Consider the following 18,030-nt stretch of genomic DNA (forward strand, 5'->3'; position numbering starts at 1 on the left):
TCTCTTATTCCTTGGGTCAGTGGAACTTTGTCACGTTACAGAAATGAAGAGTTTGGGCTCTGAGATAGATGTGGGAAGATGAGCAGGGCGGGGTTCATGGATGCTCAGTGATCAAGTGTCTCCATGCTCATAGCAGCATGGGCATTAATGTCTGAACATGCTCCTTACTTACTTGCTCTCCTAGCCAAAGCAAGAGCATCACGTTAATTATGGCTCTTACAGGGATCAAGTGTTTTGGTGGGGAAAACATGGTGGTTCCAAGAATGAAGGGAGAGTAGATCCTTAGGACCCTGATTCACCCGATTCAACAGGACTTCAACCTGGGCCAGGCTGGAGGAGGGAAACCTATGCTCTGCTGCCTGGGAGATGGGGTTGTATCACCACCACAAAAAATGTGAAGAAGACGGAAAATTATGTTGTGCTACATTTCTTATTAATTTTCTTGTACTTTACAATGGCTCACAGTTTTAGGTTTGTATATTTGTAGTGTATTATTTCCTTTCTACATTTGTTTCACATTTTTTACTTAATATAAATAATTTGGTTAATAGATTTAACCTGCACATTTCAGCCACATTAATATATATAAGAATCTGTTAATGGTATAAATAATTCTTTAAATAAAATAAATCTGATATGTTACATAATACTGATAAAAAATTACCATTGCTAATAATTTTGTAAGCCACCTTAATGACTGGTTTAGTAATACTGTAGGATGGATATGAAAACCATTTGATGACACATGTATGTTTTTGTTACTACAAAAATCAAAGTGTATTTTGTCTTTAGTTGATAATGATTTCAAAATGGAGCCCTTGCCTCCACGCATGTAAACAGGATGTTTTATCAGGTCAGATAATGTATGCTAATAAACGTAGTTTTGGAGAGTCAGTGGTGGTGTATCATATAAGTGATGCAGTTCAACAGGTGGCTATGAAATTTTAACTACAGAAATGGCTGAATAAAATAGTCCATCTAAGATTTTTTTTTATAAAACCTATTCTACTTTAAAACTTAGGTAAAAAAAATATGCAACAAATGGTTGCCGTTTTTGAATTCTTAATTTAGACCTGTGAGCCCACATTCCCTTAGGAATCTGCAAGTTTGCACTCTCCTACAGAGACCCGAAATGGAGTACAGTACTTCCAGGCAAGGTTCATTCCAAACAGACAATATAAATGAACACTCAGTGGTGTGAAGTGTATGTCATAATTAAGGTATTACATAATCATGCCTTTTCTCTGCTGTTAAGTACAAAAACAGCATCTTTTACATTATCATATAAAAGCATTTAGGCTGTATTTTTATTTATCACTTTACACTGGGAGTCTCTGGTATGTGTACTCAATAGAAACCAAAGCATTTTGTACACTATTTTTTTGTACAATAAAAGATAAAGTGTGCATCAGGTGCGCTTGTACAGGACAATATTGTACAGTATTTACAATTCAGATATCACCGTGAAATTCTGTATTATCTATGTACACAATGAAAACTTCTCAGAAACATTTGGACTATTTCTTATAATCACAATTTTAGTATTATAGAAAAAAGGTTTTCAGTAATCACTTGATGCCTTGTTATTGTCATCTTTCAAGGATTTTGATTAGCTTATCCAGCACTCAGTATCCTTCCTGATCAGAAAAAAGTGGTACCACTGTTTCATTTAGCACCCGGTAGTGGTGACAGCTATCTGCCTTGCCCTAGATACTGATACAGTCATAGCCATACCAGTACCTATAGACAGATATATGTGCATGTTCCTTTTGATAAATACTGGACCATCAATACAGACATTCAATGTTATCTGGAAATCTTCCTCCTCTTGGGTTTTGGAGGTTTCACTTGTCTATCTCCCTGTGGGATCTGGTGAACCTGAAAATGAGGAAACAAGAAAAACTTAAGAGGTACTTATCACAAACACCTCATAATTTCTAAAAAAGACCTGACAATAATGTGCCCAAGTGAGGGTTTTTAGTCACCCATCTGCACACTCTGTCCTGTCAGGGGATAAGTTCCCTTCCTCAGCATCTGATGAGAACTCAGGTGACCTGTGGTCTAGTTCCAGTTTTGCTACCATCCAAATAAGTGACCTCTGGGGCTCATTTTCCTCATTGGTAAACTGAAGGGGTTGAATCAGGTGACCTCTAAAAACCTTTTCAATTCTGTCTTATAAGCCTATGACTTCCTTAAAACAACAGTTGTGCCCAGTCAATGAATCCCAGAACAGTAGAAAACTAAGGGTTGAACAGAGGATTAATAGAGCACACGCAATATGCCACTACTCTCCAGATGAATTTAGGGCACAAAAAGCACTCAGTTGGAACTATGAATTTTTACCTCTAAGAATCATCAGACTAATGCTTTTGTTTCAATGTGGAGAACGTATAAATTTAGTATGTGAAAATGTTTCATTTTTCATTGCTTCATCTTACATACTGTAACTGCTGAGAAAGGCCAAGGATTATTAAGGAATAAATACACAGCATTAATTAGAATGACGAGGATGTAAAAGCAGAATGCCACTACCATCTGTTGGTGGATTTGGGATTGTGTAGGCTAAAGGATCAGTCAATGGCCTACTCATCTTTAAATGCTTTGATTGGCATTGAAAATGTTGTTACATTTCATGCCAGACTGCACATGGGCTACTGCCAAAGTGGTGACTATTGGGTGTACGTGGAGGGGACAGGAAGTTGTGAGTCAGAGGCTTGCACTAGGTTGCCTCTGTCTGAGGTCCTGGTCCTAAGGTTAAAAAAATTCACATGTGTTACAAGACACTGAAGGACATTCTTTGAAGGAACTAGGGAAATTTCACTTGGAGACAAGACTCAGGTGGCAACGTAATCACTATTACAAAATGTCTGAAAGGTTATCATATGGAAGGGGTATGAGGCTTAAATTAATAGGATTTTAGAGCTGGAAGGGAACTGTGAGATCATTTAGTCAACTCACTCATTTTATAGATGAAAAAAAGCAGGCTCAGAGTGGGGGAAAGTGATTTGCCCAAGGTAACGATGCTAGAAATTGCAAGGCCTGATTTCCAGTGCAGGTCTTTTGACTCTCACCTCGCTGCCCTTTTCATTGTCCCACTTTGTCTCTCTTATGTTGAATATTCCAAGGATAAACTAGTGCTAGAAATGAGAGGAAGTTACAAATGGGCAGACTTTTGGTCAACCTAAGGAGGAACTTGGAGAAGGAAATGGCAAACTATATTTGCCAAGAAAACCCAATAAAAATGGGGTCACACAGAGCTGGTTGTAACCGAACAACAACAAACTTATTAACTAATCCAACAATGAAATGGACCAGCCTTATTTGGTCATTAAATTTTCTGTAACTGCAGGGACTTGAAGGAGACCTTACTTAATATTCTGCTGACATTAATTCTAGAAATCTGGGGAGGGAATGATTTTAGGGGAGAAAAAAGGGACTATAAATAAAGAATTATGTTGGACTTTGTTATCTGCTGACTTCCTGCTTAACTGGAACCCTTCTAAATGCACTGGGCCTGCCTATACTCAACTCTGTGACTATGGACTTGAGTGACAGTGAACTGCCCAGGGACTCTTTAATTTCTATCTCCAGCATCTAGTTCAGTGCCTTGGAATATAAATGATTAATAAATGCTCACTGACCTGAACTGAAACTGTCAAAGGTATTTGTACTGTTGACTAATAACCTTCTGTCTGAGGAAAAGAATGAAAATGTTTTGCCCAAATGGTATTCTTGGTAAATCATCTGCATTCTACTCCAGTTGGGGCATCACAGTAAAGAGGAAAGAGCTGTGGATTTGGAGTCATGGTTCAAACACCACTTCTGCCATTTACCAGCTGTATGACTGCTGTGACTGGTCTCTTTGAACCTCAAATTCCTAATCTATAAATGAAGGAAGTGGACCTGCTGCCCTCTGAGATCTCTTCCAGGTTTAAATCTATGATCGGAGGAAATCCTGGCATAGCTTTGCTTGTTACTCCTTTCCCCTGCCCCCCCGTTTTTATGCCACTGATTTCATGTGGGTAGCTTGGTGACACAGTTGATAGAGTGCTGGGCCTGGAGTCTGGAAGACCTGAGTTACTTACTAGCTGTGTGACCCTGGACAAGTCATTTAACTTCTGTGTGATCTGGTTTTCTTGACTGTAAAATGGGGATACTAGCACTTACCTCCCAGGATTATTGTTAAGGATGAAATGAGAAAATACTGGTAAAGCACAATGCCTGTCACATAGCACTTTAACAAATTCTTGTTCCTTCCCCTTTCCCTTCATGGGAATGCTAACTGACAATTGTATTTTAAAAGACGGGAACAAAACTGTCTGTAGCATTTGCTGTTACACACTTTTAATGTAACAAATATAAGTAATACTTAAGAGATATACCTATTTTAAAAATATTAATAGTTCTTAGGTTATTAGGTCTTAAGCAGATTTGTTAGAACACAAAATAGGCATGAACAAACTTCCAAGTAAACAAGGAAAAAAGCCACCTTTCAAAGTTTAACAATACTGGATGATCAATATATTTAAAGGCTCTTCAAATTAATAGTTAAGATCTCTATTAATTTATATAATTTCTGCATTATAAGAAAATCTGAACTATGTAACAATGGATTTGATTTCTTTCATACTTAGGTCATATGAATGAATGAATGAAAAAACATTTATTAAATGCTTATTATGTACCAAAGACTATGCTAAGTGTTCAGATTATAAAGAGAAAAGAAAATTATAGGATTTAGATCACAGAGATCATCTAATGCAAAAGCCTAATATTATAAATAACAAAGCTGAAGCCCATAGAGGTTAAGTGACTTATGTAAGATCATACAGATAATAAGAAGAGCCAGGACTTGAACTCATCTAAACCCGCCATTCTTCTTGCTGTCTAATGCTACTTTGTGTATATATATATGTCTTGAATATATAATAAGAATTTTTAAAAAGGTCATTACTTATTTACTACTGAAGATTACTGAATTAAATTTTATTACATTAGCATTTTTGTTACAAGTTTTTGTTTTTTGCTTAATAGCACAGTAGAAGGGAATGTCCAGACCTCATGATTTTTTGCCATATTACTAGAAATCCTGGCTCTGCTATTTGCTCTCTGTGTAGCCTTGGGCAAGTCTAACCTCTTGGGGTCTCAGGCTCATTTGCAAAATTGAGGGGAGCAGAATAGACAACCTCTAGAGTTCCTCTTAGTTTTAAACCTGAGTTACTATAACTGCCATTTCAGTTAGATATTATCAGTTCTATGGATGCCTGTAAACTTAATATTTGATTATATTTGATGTAACCAATAATGAGTAGCCAAGTTTGTCACTGGGGCAAATTAAAGCAAGGTATTACTAGCTGAGTTTCAATGTTTTGTTCTTCAGACTCTAACAGGAAATGCAGACTTATGACATGTGTCAGAAAAAAAATTACTTTCTGGGAATAAATACATGTACAGCTAACACTGATAGATTTTTTCAAATAATTTTTAATGTTTCCTGATGCTAGTTATTTTTTTCACCCTCAAGTTTATTTAGGAAATTATATCTGATAACCTGATAGCATCATCACAGAGGAACTGAAAACAACATCCTTCTTTTCAAAGCAGCATAGTAAAATGCAAAAACAAAGTCACTTACATTCCCAGATATTTTGTCCAGTTCACTCATGGCCTCATGAATAGCAGCTTCTAAATGGTTGTTTAGCTTTCCACTTCTAAAATTAAAGGAAAAAAATGCCATATAGATTTAACACATTTCCCTCTGATTTTACCGTTGTTCATTTTCAGGCTTTATGACATCAGAATCATGAACAGCTTCACCAGGCGTGGGTATTAACAGTTGGCAGATGAGGTTTCGTGGTACTGTATTTGTGGTTCTTACTTCTGACCAGGAAATGCTCAGCATTACACTATGTAAAATACAGGCACCTTCATGAGACAGAATGTAGAAGGATCCTACTATCAAGTTTCCTCTCGTGGATTTTTCTCCCCCATATCATGATGCTTTTTGAAGAAGGATGGAGCTAAATTCTTCCTACAGAGACCATCATGAATGCCCTTGGCAGGCCCTGCTCGGCCTGCCCACTGGGCTGACCCTTTCTCTTGCTGTAGAGGCCGACCCTCGGTCCATCCCGTTCAGCGGAATGATATTTCATTCAGCTTAATAAGGGGCAGACGAGCTGAATTGCAGGTAGGGGCCACTAGGGAGCTCCCTCTCCCTTACTCTGCGGAGATCTGGGCTTACACACTAAGAAGGAACAGCTTGCCTTTCACTGCTCCCTTCAGCAGCAGTCAGCCCCTCCTCGGCACTCATTTAATACTGTCCCTACATTTTCCTTGGCTATAGTGACTTCATTCTTTTAACAATCAAAATGAGAATTCCAGTAAATTCATACAGATTATTTCCTTTTTTTCCTTCTTTTTATTTTTTAACTGGACGTCCCATGGGCATCTAAAGCTCACCAAGTCCAAAACAGAATTTTCATTTCCTCCAAACCCACCCCCTTCTTGGATCGTCTAGGACACCGACACATTCTAATCATTTAGCTTTGCGACCCTGGTGTCACGAATGAAAAAGCATTCTGAAATGCTTCCTGTACAAAAAAGGCTTGCTCTAAGCCCTGGAGAAAAGCACAAAAGAGAAAAACTGACAGTCTCTACTCTCAAAAAACTCACATTCAAATGGGGATGATTAGGTTTGCACTTGAATACTTCCAGTGATGGGGAGACTGCCACTTCATACACAGTTTATTCTATTGCTACACATTTTAAATTTAAAATTCTTCCTTCTATTGAATTGAAATTTTCTTCTCTGTAACATCTAACTCTAGGCCCAATTCTGCCCTTTGAAGCTACACAAAATAATTTAAATCCATCTTCCACCAGTGAGCATTTTAACTAATCCATGACAACTAACATGCTCTTCCTGCTCTAGTCTTCTGCAGGACAAATGTCTAGTTCCCTCAGTACTTTTTCATACAACAAGTTCTCTAGTCCCTTCAAATATCTAGTCATGCTTCTTTGGACCCATTCCTGTTTACCAATGTCCCTCTTAAAAGGTGACACAAACCTGAACACAACATTCTTAATCTAAATCTAACCCTAAGATCATATTAGCTCACACTGCTCATTCATTAGTTGAATTATTCATTTATTCAATAAACATTTATTAAGCATATAACACATGTAATACACAGTGCTAAGCACTGAGGAAAGGTAAAAAATAAATATGATATGGTCCCTGTACTCAGGAGGTTTAAAATATAGTAAACTACTGATTTATTGAATTTATTGTCAATCAAAACCCCTAAGTCCTTTTCACATGACCTAAGTCATATCTTCTAATCTTATACTTAATACAGTACGTGAATTGGTATTTCTCATTATTAAATTTTACTTTAAATCTTTTAGGATCTTGTTTCCTTCATTCAATACACTATTTATTATTCACATCTCTGTGCCACCTGAAGATATGATAAGTACACCAGATATATCTACATCTCTGTTACCCATAAAAGTACTGAACAGAACATGGATAAAGACGGAGTTCTGAAGCCCACCACTGGAGGCCTTTCTAGAGTTACAATGATTGGCACTTTAGGAATGATCATTCAAGAAGCTGGGCATCTCTCTAACTCACACTGATGCCATCTTGTTCAGAAAGGTATTATGAGAGGCTGTCAAATGCCTTCACAGTTAAGATTATAGATGAAGAGCTAGAACGGATATTAGAGATCATCTAGCCCAACTCTCAATCCCCACCTCCCTCTTTCAGATGAGGTCGGAAGAGGTTGTGTGACTTGCCCAAGATCACACAGTAAGTGATTAGTAAAGTTAAGAACAGAGAATTGTACTTAACTCTTTAACTCCAAATTTCTATGCCCTTTCCACTATACCCAAAATGTCCATTCAACAATTCAACTAAGTGATTCAACAAACATTTACTAAATGCCTGCTTTGTGAAAGGCACTATGCTAGGCACTAGAAGTATAGACAAAAATGAAAGTCTCTTCCCTCAATGAGTTTATGTTCTGTTGGGGAGAGGAGGAGACAAAGATAAATATAAAGGTATAAGGCAGGACATGGAGGCAAAGAATGCCCCACAGGGGAGGAAAGAGCTGACCTCTCTCCCCGTTCTCCACCTCAACTTTGTTTCCTATACATCAAGCCTCATTTTCCTTAGTTTTAAATTCTTTTTTAAAGGTCATGTTTTTCTTATTTTGGGGGCAGGTTGGTCTGACCTTATTAAAAAAAATATACTATCTTGTTCAGAAAGGTATTATGAGAGACTGTCCAATGTCTTCATAATTAAGATTACAGATGTAGAGCTAGAATGGATAGCGATAGGTAGATAGTGATATGCCAGGTTAACAAATTATAAGGGATTATTTCTTTTAATTTTTGGTAGTTGACTTTTTTCCCTGCTGAAAAATCAAAGAATGCCATTGACATTAAATTAAGGAGTCACTTGGGCTATGATGAACTTGGTTAAAGTACAAATTTACTCTGGTATAGAATCTCATGGACCACTACCATTATTCGTAGCCATTGATGGCCAAATATGTGCATAACACAGGTACCAAGGAATGAACAGCCTATAGCAGTTAAGTTACAAGGAAAGGCTCTTTGCCCAAATGGTTGGCCTGGGTAGCTTATAAATTCCCTTCCAAATGCAATTCTGTGATTCTGTGAAAGATCAAAGGAGACTATGCTGTCAGATATAAAGAGAAAAGGAACAGATTGCTAATTAGATCTAGATCTCAAACAAAAGTTAAGTCTATCTGTCATACAATAAAACAACAGAATATAAATCAAAATCTTTTATGTGAAGTAGGAAAAGGTTCATATGTTTGGTTTTTCTGCAGATGTTTTGCTAATATTGGCCCCAAGCAGTAGGGTGAAAAGAGCATTAGATAAGTGGTGGGAGGGGAGCTGGGCTGGAGTCTCACTTATGATGCTTCCTGGGGATGTAGTCATGGGTGAGAAGAGCTCAACCTCCTAAGCTTTCTTGTTTGTAAAATGAAGACAATGATGCCTGTAGTATTTGGCAGCATAAGGATCAAAGGAGATAATGCATGTAAAATACATCATAAACTTTAAAGCCTGAAATCAGTCAGCTCTGACTTTTATTGTCTAACAGTCCTCCTCTGGTGCCTCCTTGTGGTGCGGAAATGTCTGTGGACTTCTGGGGAGTGATACATGAGCTTTGGCACAGGTTCTATCATGCTGGAAAGATGTTGAATATGTTCGTGATACAGACTCCATTTATTTTCCAAGGACCAGACTAGCTGAGTACATAAAGGATTATTACCAGTAGGTTGGCCACCAGATGATTAATTTCTGTGGCACTACAACACATGAAGCAAGCAAAAATAAAAAATGGCCCATGGTCTCCTTTAGCTTCCTTATATTTTTACACTGATGAAAGCAGATGGGCAAAAAAAAAAAAAAAAAAAAAAAAAAAAAAAAGGAGCAAAGGATGATGCTGAGAATTTTTAGATTGTCTTTAAACATAAAGTTGTTGGTTCTGTAAATGTAAGACCCCTGTCCAATGACCACTGAGTGAATACACTACTGGAGAAACTGAATTGTATTAATCTCAACATTTTTTGCTAAAGATGAAATCAGGAGAAAAAAAGCTGCAACTGAGTGGAAGGATGGAGCACATTGGGAGAGGCAAATAAAGATGCTGGGCTTAAGGCAGGCTCAAAGGCAATAAGAAACAAAATCTAGGGGAGCAACCCTTGTGGTTCCCTCTCTGGTCTATTTTTATATAGCTATAAAACTGGTATTTGTAAAATACCAATATGACCATGTCACCTCCCTATTAAAAAAACAAACCATAAACCAAACTTCAAGGTTCCCTATTGCTTCTAGGATAAAGTAACAACTCTGGGCCTACCACTTAAAGTCCTCCACAATCTGGCTACTGCTTGTCTGTCCAGTTATAGTTCATAGTACTCCTTTTAACGCACTGTTAATCAAACTATCCTGCTGGTTGTTCCCTCTACACAGGGGCATTCCATGCCTCTGCAGCAGAGGAGATGACTCCCATGTTTGAAATGCTCTTCAGTCTCACCTGTGGATTACAAAACCCTTACTGTCCTTCAGAAGACTGTTCAGGCATCCCCTAAAATACCTAAGGCCTTTCCTAATTCTCCCTGTTGTCATCACTCTCTACTTCTTGAAATTTCTTTGTATTATTTTGTTTGTGTATTTTCTTTACTTGTCTGTGAATAAAGATTGTTGTGCCAGCTAATCAAAGCCAATGTCAGAATGCACAAAGAGGATATTTAAATACACGTTACTTTTAGAAATAACAAGAACAAAAAAGGGATTGTGAAATATGCTGGAATTCAAGGGCATTTCCATTACAGTGTAATCAAAGATTCTAGCAGTACCACTGGCTGTAATGCTTGGGTGGAGATGGGGTGACAACAATGAATTGAAAACTTAAAAACAATATTTTATTCTTTAAAAAGTTAAATAGCGAGCAGAAGGAGAAGAAAATGTGGGCTCAGAGAAAGGACTCATACTCACGAAAATCAAGAAATTCAGAGATAAAAAAAGGATTTCTTGTCAAAGTGGCAGAGGCTATTTTTACACTAACAGGTCAGGCTATGGAAAGGTACAGTCATTAGAGAATTCAGAATAAGAATTATGGGCATATGAAATAAAGGATTAGTAAAAAAATTCAGCTCTGAAACCCAGAGGGCCTCCCTGGAGAGTGTCTTCTGCTATTTTCTGTTTCCTGCTGACATTTAATAACAAATATTTTTTACTAATGGACACTCTAAAACCTACTTGATTAACCATTAGGCATTTTCATATAATCATGTTTCTAATTATTAATAGAGATAATTGCCATCTTTCATTCTCATTGCATATGCTGTGCCACATTCTTATCTCTGCTAATAAAGAAATCAGGTATAGATCTGTGAATTGTATTAGGAGCAAGGAGTGAGGAGAGAAATTACATACTGCTTCATACCAAATGACTTTAGAATCTCAATGACTACTTCATGTAGAACTAAATAAACACAAGTGGAATTTGATTAGGAGGAACCCTGGGCTGTTGACTGGATTCATCAGGGAAAGTAGGCACATCTAAACAAATTTTATATTCTGAATTACCAGTTGTTGATTTTGCAATGAAACCATAATCTAGCTCACTGTTAGTACTTGGTTTTTGCCAATACTGGATTTTGGCTACAAACAGAAGCAGGACAGCCTAGTGGGAAAAACAGTGAACTGGCAGTCACAGAGAGATCATCCAAATCTGCTGCTTTCATTTTATAGATGAGGAAACTGAGGCCTTAAGAGGTAAAGTGACTTATTCAAAGTTACACATTTAGTTTTAGTGAAGCTTGTCTATGCACCGAACTTCTCTGATTTCAAATGGTGCTTCTTTCTTGAGTAAAAGACCTCAGAAGACCTGGTTTCTAATATAACTTCAGGCACAACTTAGCTGTCAGATTTTGGGCAAATTACTTCTCAGGGACTCAGTTTTCCCATCTATAAAATTGAGGGATTAGATTAAATAATCTAAAAAGTCACTTTCAGTTACAAAATCCATGACTCTCTGATTCTAAAATACTTCCTAAGTATAAACTTATATGAGTTGAAGAAAAGAGTGAATGGTTAACTAATTGGGAAATTAACTATTTAACTCATTAAATATCCACATTCTTAATGAGAAATCTGGATAATAGATTTATTTTGCAAATTAAAAGATGACTACTTATAATATCTTAAAGAGGTAGAAAATTTAAAAAAGGAAATAAAAATTACTTATTTTAATTTTTTATTAAAAAATGAATTAATGTATAAAAGGAATTTATTATGACTAAGAGATGGAAATATATGTATATATTAGTTAATAATGGATATATTGTAATCTCATGGGCTTAAGTTTACAAAGTTTTAAAAATCTGTAATGCTTTACTTTGATAAGGTTAAATGACATTCTGAGGAAACTACAGGTATATCATATACCAGAACATCAAGACAAATGCATTTGTTTTACATTTTACTGCTCTGGGACACCTCTTTACCCTACTTCATGTTTACTGAATATCTACAATTTCATGAGAAAATTTCTTCTTTCTCGGTACTACCATTTACATAATCAGGAAGAGAAACACATACTAGATATGTATATATCAGTAAGAGAAACACTCGTGTGTGTGTGTGTGTGTGTGTGTGTGTGTGTGTGTGTGTGTAAATTCAGGATTACCTGCAAGTATTTATTTCATTCCTGTATTATCAACTATTTTCTTGGACTGTTCAAGTTAGTACATTAGACAACCTATCCTGCAGTGAAATACCGAAGATATCACAAGCAGTTTTTACATGAAAACATTTGTTTGATATATATTCTATAATTAATATCTTTTCATAAAACTGTGTTACAGATGTTTTACAATTTTCTCTTTTTCATCCAACTATTATATTAATTTCTCAGGATTTCCCATTTTTATCAGCTCTGCATAGAAAATGCCACTTTAGTCAGAATTCAGTAGGTAACCAACCAAATTACATGTTTTTCATGACTTTATGAAGTCTATTTCACAACCAACCTATATGTGGCCCATAAAAATAACCTACTTGAAATCTTTTGAAATATTTGATATAATGGGAAAGGATTGCACTGAAGCTACCAAGTGATCTGCCGTTTATCCTTTTTAAGTAGATATCCTATCCAGGATAAGGGGTATGCCTTAGTGTCCTAAACTCATAATTTCTAAAACATTCCCCTTGGGTAAAAAGTGTTGAAGATCCTCATGTATTCCCATTCCTTAAAAACTTGTCACTGTATCCTATCATCCCCACTAGCTAGTCTATATCTCTTTTTCTTTTCATGATCAATCCCACTGAAAAAGCCTCAATGCCTCTACTTCCTTTCTTCTCACTTCAGTTCAACACCCTTTGTAATCTGGTTATCAATCTCATTCAACTAAAACTGTCCTCTCAGAAGTTACCAATGATCTCTTTGTAACCAGCTTTGCTTTAAACATAGCTAGATCACCCACAAATAGAGGCAGCCACCCTGTGAAATGCCAAGAATGTGTTTCTAGGGAGAAGATACTCTTAACTCTCTTACCACATGGGTGGAACTTAGAACAAGTTACATCTTTTAAAACTATCAGGCTGGGACACTCACTCTTTTTCCTGTGGCATCTAGAAAAGGTAAAGATCTGAGTTCATTCACAGCGTGGCCACAATTTACTGAACTGGTAAAAGATGAAAGGTTACCTTTCCCTACTCTCTTTTACTGAGAAGTGGACTCATTTTTTGTTTTGTTTGTACTGCATGTACTTTTCAGCTCTAGGTTTAGGGAGATAAAATCCCCACTGAACCTGGTAATCTTGGAGCCAGAATTCCAGACTGGATGTCGCAGCTAGCACATCAGGGAAGCTCTGAGGAGCCAGGATGCCTAGGAGTCAAGCCTAGCACTTGAGATTGTGCTAACTGAAACAGACACTAGGCTGAGAGCCTAATTCTAATTCCATTTTCCTACTTAGAGGGGGAAAGGGTAGGTTTGTATATTTGTTTCTACTATTCATTTTTAGCAAAATTCCTGTTCAAGTTAATCTATTAAGTGATTAAACAGAAATGCGGTACAGGGACCCTCCTATGACTGGAGGAACAGCATTGATGGGTGTTGGAAACAGTGGAAGAAAGTCTAGACACTCTAACTTCCTCTATGGCACTGGAAAATCCTGGGGAAAAGATGAAATGTAACCCAGCTAGCTTCTGAGTTCTGGGGGCCAGGATGGTCACTGTTACATCTTAAATACCAAACCTAATGGTTCTTTCTCAATCTTTATACTTCTTGATCTCTATGGCACTTCAGTCTCTCCCTCTGGGTACCTTCTCCTATCTAGGTTCTTAGGAGGATGCTTCCTCCTGGTTCTCCTCCTACCTGTCTGCCTGCTCTGTCTGAGTTTCCTTTGCTCCCATCTCTCCCTCCTAGTTCAAACCCTCACCATTTTTTCACTGGACTATTACAATAATCTTCTAATTGGTTCTCCTGCTTCAAGTCTCTTTCTGCTCTAATTCAGCCTCCATTTAGTTGAGAAAGTGATTTTTCTGAAGTGAAGCTCTGGCTACATCATCACTGGATACCCCAAACTCAAATGAACTTCAGTGTCAGTTACCTACAGGATCAGATACAAAGTCTTCTGTTTAGCATCTAAAGCTCTTCATAATGTAAGCTTTCATAACATAAGCCCTTCCTCCCTACGCCCTTCACCTCCACCCAGTCTTTTTCATATTTTATTCCTCTTCATGAGCTCAATTCAGCTACACTAGCTTGTTCACCCTATGACACATCATCTCTAGCGTCTGTGATGTTGTCCTGGATCGCCACCATATCTGGACTGTTCACCCTTTTCTCTTCTGCCTCTTAGTTTCCTTCCAGCTTCCTATAAGAATTAGCTCAAATCCTACTTTCTGCCAGAGGCTCTTCCCAGTCTCCCCAGGTGCTAGGGAGGGTTTTTCCTTCTTAGACTACCTTCTATTTGCTCTGTATGTACCTAGTCATTTACTGTTGTTTCCCCCATTAAATGAAAGCTTCTTAATGGCAGAGACTTTTTTTTTACCTCTTGGAGTCTTTTGTGCTTAGCAGAGTACCTAAAAATAGAAAGTGCTTAATAAATGCTTATTGACTAACCATGCCACCATCCTGGGGAACTAGTCTCCAAGCTTTGAACTAGCTCATAGGTATTAAAGAGCCTCCATCTATATGGAACTAATTAAGGTCTAGAATACATCCTAGTGCTTCATAGGCCGGGGAAAATCTTGAGGTGGTTGTCTGGCTCCAGGTCTTCTTACTGCTAAAAATTCTGCCTTCAGACACTTTCCTCAGAGTCTGCCCATATTAGGGGCAATGGAGTTTTCCAAATCTCTACAGAACCAGCTGTAATTTTTTCTATCATTGGTGTTCCTTTAAAGATAATCAGCAAAAACTGACTAGTTCATAAGACCATAAATTTAGAGCCAGAAGGTTCCCAATTTCACAGATCTTGTGCTGGAAGAGATCTCAAGAGGCCAGCCATATAAACCAAGATCCTAAATTTACAGTGAGGAAACTGAGGCACAGATACGTGAAGTAATTTTCCTAAAGTCAAAAAGACAGTAAGTGGCAGAGCCAGGATCTGGATCCATGTTCACTGAGTCTAAATTTTGTGATCTTTCCATGGCATCAGGCCATTATATCACTATGGGAGCATCTTCCCTTTCTAAAGTTGTGGAGAAGTTCAGAGGAATCACCATTGGGACCCCAGTGGAGTCTGACAACCATAACTTCAGTCTGAGACCTTGAACATACCAGGGTTTAATCAGAAAATGGAAAAAAAGAATATTTTTGGCATGGCAGGAGCCCTAATTAGAGGGGATACCAAGGTAGAAGTAGATGCAACAGGCCTGAGGAGGGCAAGAGCTTTCAGGAAGACCACCCTGGGCAGGGTGGTGCAGAAGGAGGAGACACTGACAAGCCTGCAGGTATGGTCCAAGTGTTGCTGACGGGTGGGGAGGAAGCAGCAGTATAAGACTTAGCTATATGGTACTGAAAGGATTCTGTCAGAAAAAGGACCAGACTTTTCCAGGGTGGTAGCAGTAGGAATGGAGCATGGACTTTACATGGAACATGAATTTCCAGACACTAAACATCCATTTAGGAAAATCTGATGAACCTACTCTGTTAACATTTCAGAATCATGACAGTAGGGTTATGCAATGTGTATGCTTTTGGAAAATTGGTCTGTGTGTGGAACAGTTATCACAGCTGAATGTGAATGCACTGGGTTATTTTTTGGTGTTTGCTTATAATAAAAACCAATGAGGTATGCCAACTGTGTTTTACAAAACTAGTCAGGCAATATCAAAATTAGTCATCATCATAATCATAATAAAAACAGTAACATTTATATGGTACCTTCAATTTTGTAAAGATATTTATATACATTATCTCATTTGGTCCTCATGACAACTCTGTGAAGTAGGTACTATGATTATCTCCACTTTACAGATGATGAAACTGAGGTGAGAGAGGCCGTGATTCGTCCATCGTTACACAGCCAGGAAATGTCTGAAGCAGGGTGTGAACTTAGGTCTTCTTGCTTCCAAGTCCAGGGCTCTATCTACTATGTCAAGCACTTGTTTATGACACTCTGTTCTTAAAATTAATCTTAGGTCAGAATAGATACACAATCCCCAAAACTCGATTACCACTGTGCCCCAAGCATTCTACCTCTCCGGCAATAATTAACGCAGGACATAAATGTCCAGAAAACATTTTAGATTCATCTTTCTTCAATCATTTCTGCCACTATTAATAATAATAATAATAATGCCATGAAGGTAAAGTTATTAAAACATTAAACCATGTAAAACCCACAAATGTTTACTGATACAATTGTGACTCACTAGCCTCCAAGTTTGTTTATAGCTCTATACCTTCTATTTTGGGGAACTTAACCTGCCAACATATAAAGACTTGTTAATTTACATTACAATTTACATTTACATATAAATCTTTTCTTTTCCCACTAGCTAATTGGAAGAAAATTTAAAAAACCCCACATAATTAAGAGCACAAATTGTAAGGATGAGAAGATAACAGATTTAATGGCTAATGATATTTGCCTATACCTACCTGACATTCTTGAAAGATGACTAATAAATACATGCATGTTATAACACTGATAAACTTGGTGGCATTTCATTATCTATTTGGAAAAGGACCGGCAAATTATATTTTTGAAAAGTGGAAAAAATTATGCTTACTTTCTGTTCCTTTTCCGGGCTCGACTGTAGGCTTCTAAACCTTCTGTTAGCGTCTTCAACTTCTCAGGTTCCACCTAAGTGAATGTATGAAGACCAAACCACATTACCTAGATCTGCAATTATTAAGCACTACTTTTACTTTTCTGCTGAACATGCAGGTCTTTCACCCACAGGACACTGTAAAACACTACTGGTAGCATTCAAACCAGATATTCTTGCTTCAGTGACTCCAACTATGAACAATGACTGAAATGAAAGAACAAATGCAAACCGTAACACTTAGAAAATAATAAGTTTGAGGGGAAAACCTGTAATTCATCAAATGATGCCAAGCAGAGTTCCCTCTTGTCTTCTCCCATTTGCTTTTCTCTTTGGTCAATAACAAACAGAAGGCCCCAGGGATACAAAGACATGGAACATATCCTCAAGGAGTTCAAAATCTAGTTGGCAATCTACATTACTGATAAATTGGGACAAAGTATAGACAACATTACATATGGTGAGTTTTTACTTATTAATAGCATTTCTGTAGGCTGTTGGCCTCAATTTGGTTTCCCATCAACTTGGTAAGGAATAAATGAACAGGAAATCGGTTATGACAAATATCTTTTAGTTTTTTAAATGACCCACAAGACAAGATACTGAAAACTGCCACAGCTCCTTAAATGATCTGTTAAAAACAGATATAATGAGACAGTTAAGGAGAGGTTTTAGACTTTTAGGAGATTATAATGGATGGCTCTAGTGCTTCTTCTAAAATGGTAGTTCTCAAACAGAGTCCCTCAGTCTGAAATGACAGCAAAATCTTCAGCAAATAGATTATCTTATTGGTTGGAATTTAAAATGTTCTATTCTCACATGTCATTGCTTCTGAATATGGAACTATTTGGCACCTGGATAGGATTCAGGAAGGAAGTAGTTCAATTTGGAGTCAGAAAGTCCATGTACTCAAGTGCATGCATTTGACTCACAAAATCTATTTTACTCTTATTTTAGGTGCCATTCCAATAAATGTGCTTATCTGGTTTACTATTCCATGACAGACTCAAAGCAGTAGATTAGGAAAGAAGGAGAGAAAGAATAAGGAAGCAGAAACATTGAGAACAATGAGAAATCTGTGTAACCAAAGACAATTCACTGAAAAATTAGAGCTTGGTTGTTTATAAAATAAAGGCTTGCATTAGATGAGTCTGATGGTTTTTTCTTCAGCTCTAACCTTCTTTTAGAATAAAAGGAAGTGTTGCC

General features: G+C 37.3%; 1 protein-coding gene across 3 annotated transcripts in view; it reads right to left on the reverse strand.

Annotated features, from left to right (window-relative positions):
• Positions 1-1,280: 1,280 nt before the first annotated feature.
• MBD5 (methyl-CpG binding domain protein 5) overlaps positions 1,281-18,030 on the reverse strand; it is a 438,611-nt gene continuing 421,861 nt past the window's right edge. For all 3 annotated transcript variants that reach the window (XM_072613160.1, XM_072613158.1, XM_072613159.1), the window contains exons 14-16: positions 16,786-16,859; positions 5,636-5,711; positions 1,281-1,878 (exon numbers count right to left, since the gene is read on the reverse strand). In XM_072613160.1, coding sequence (XP_072469261.1) covers positions 1,807-1,878; positions 5,636-5,711; positions 16,786-16,859 — 222 coding nt within the window. In that variant the 3' untranslated portion in view covers positions 1,281-1,806. The remainder of the gene's footprint in view (positions 1,879-5,635; positions 5,712-16,785; positions 16,860-18,030) is intronic.

Source organism: Notamacropus eugenii, chromosome 5 (genome assembly GCF_028372415.1).
Source record: "Notamacropus eugenii isolate mMacEug1 chromosome 5, mMacEug1.pri_v2, whole genome shotgun sequence".
NCBI classification, from domain to species: Eukaryota; Metazoa; Chordata; class Mammalia; order Diprotodontia; family Macropodidae; genus Notamacropus; species Notamacropus eugenii.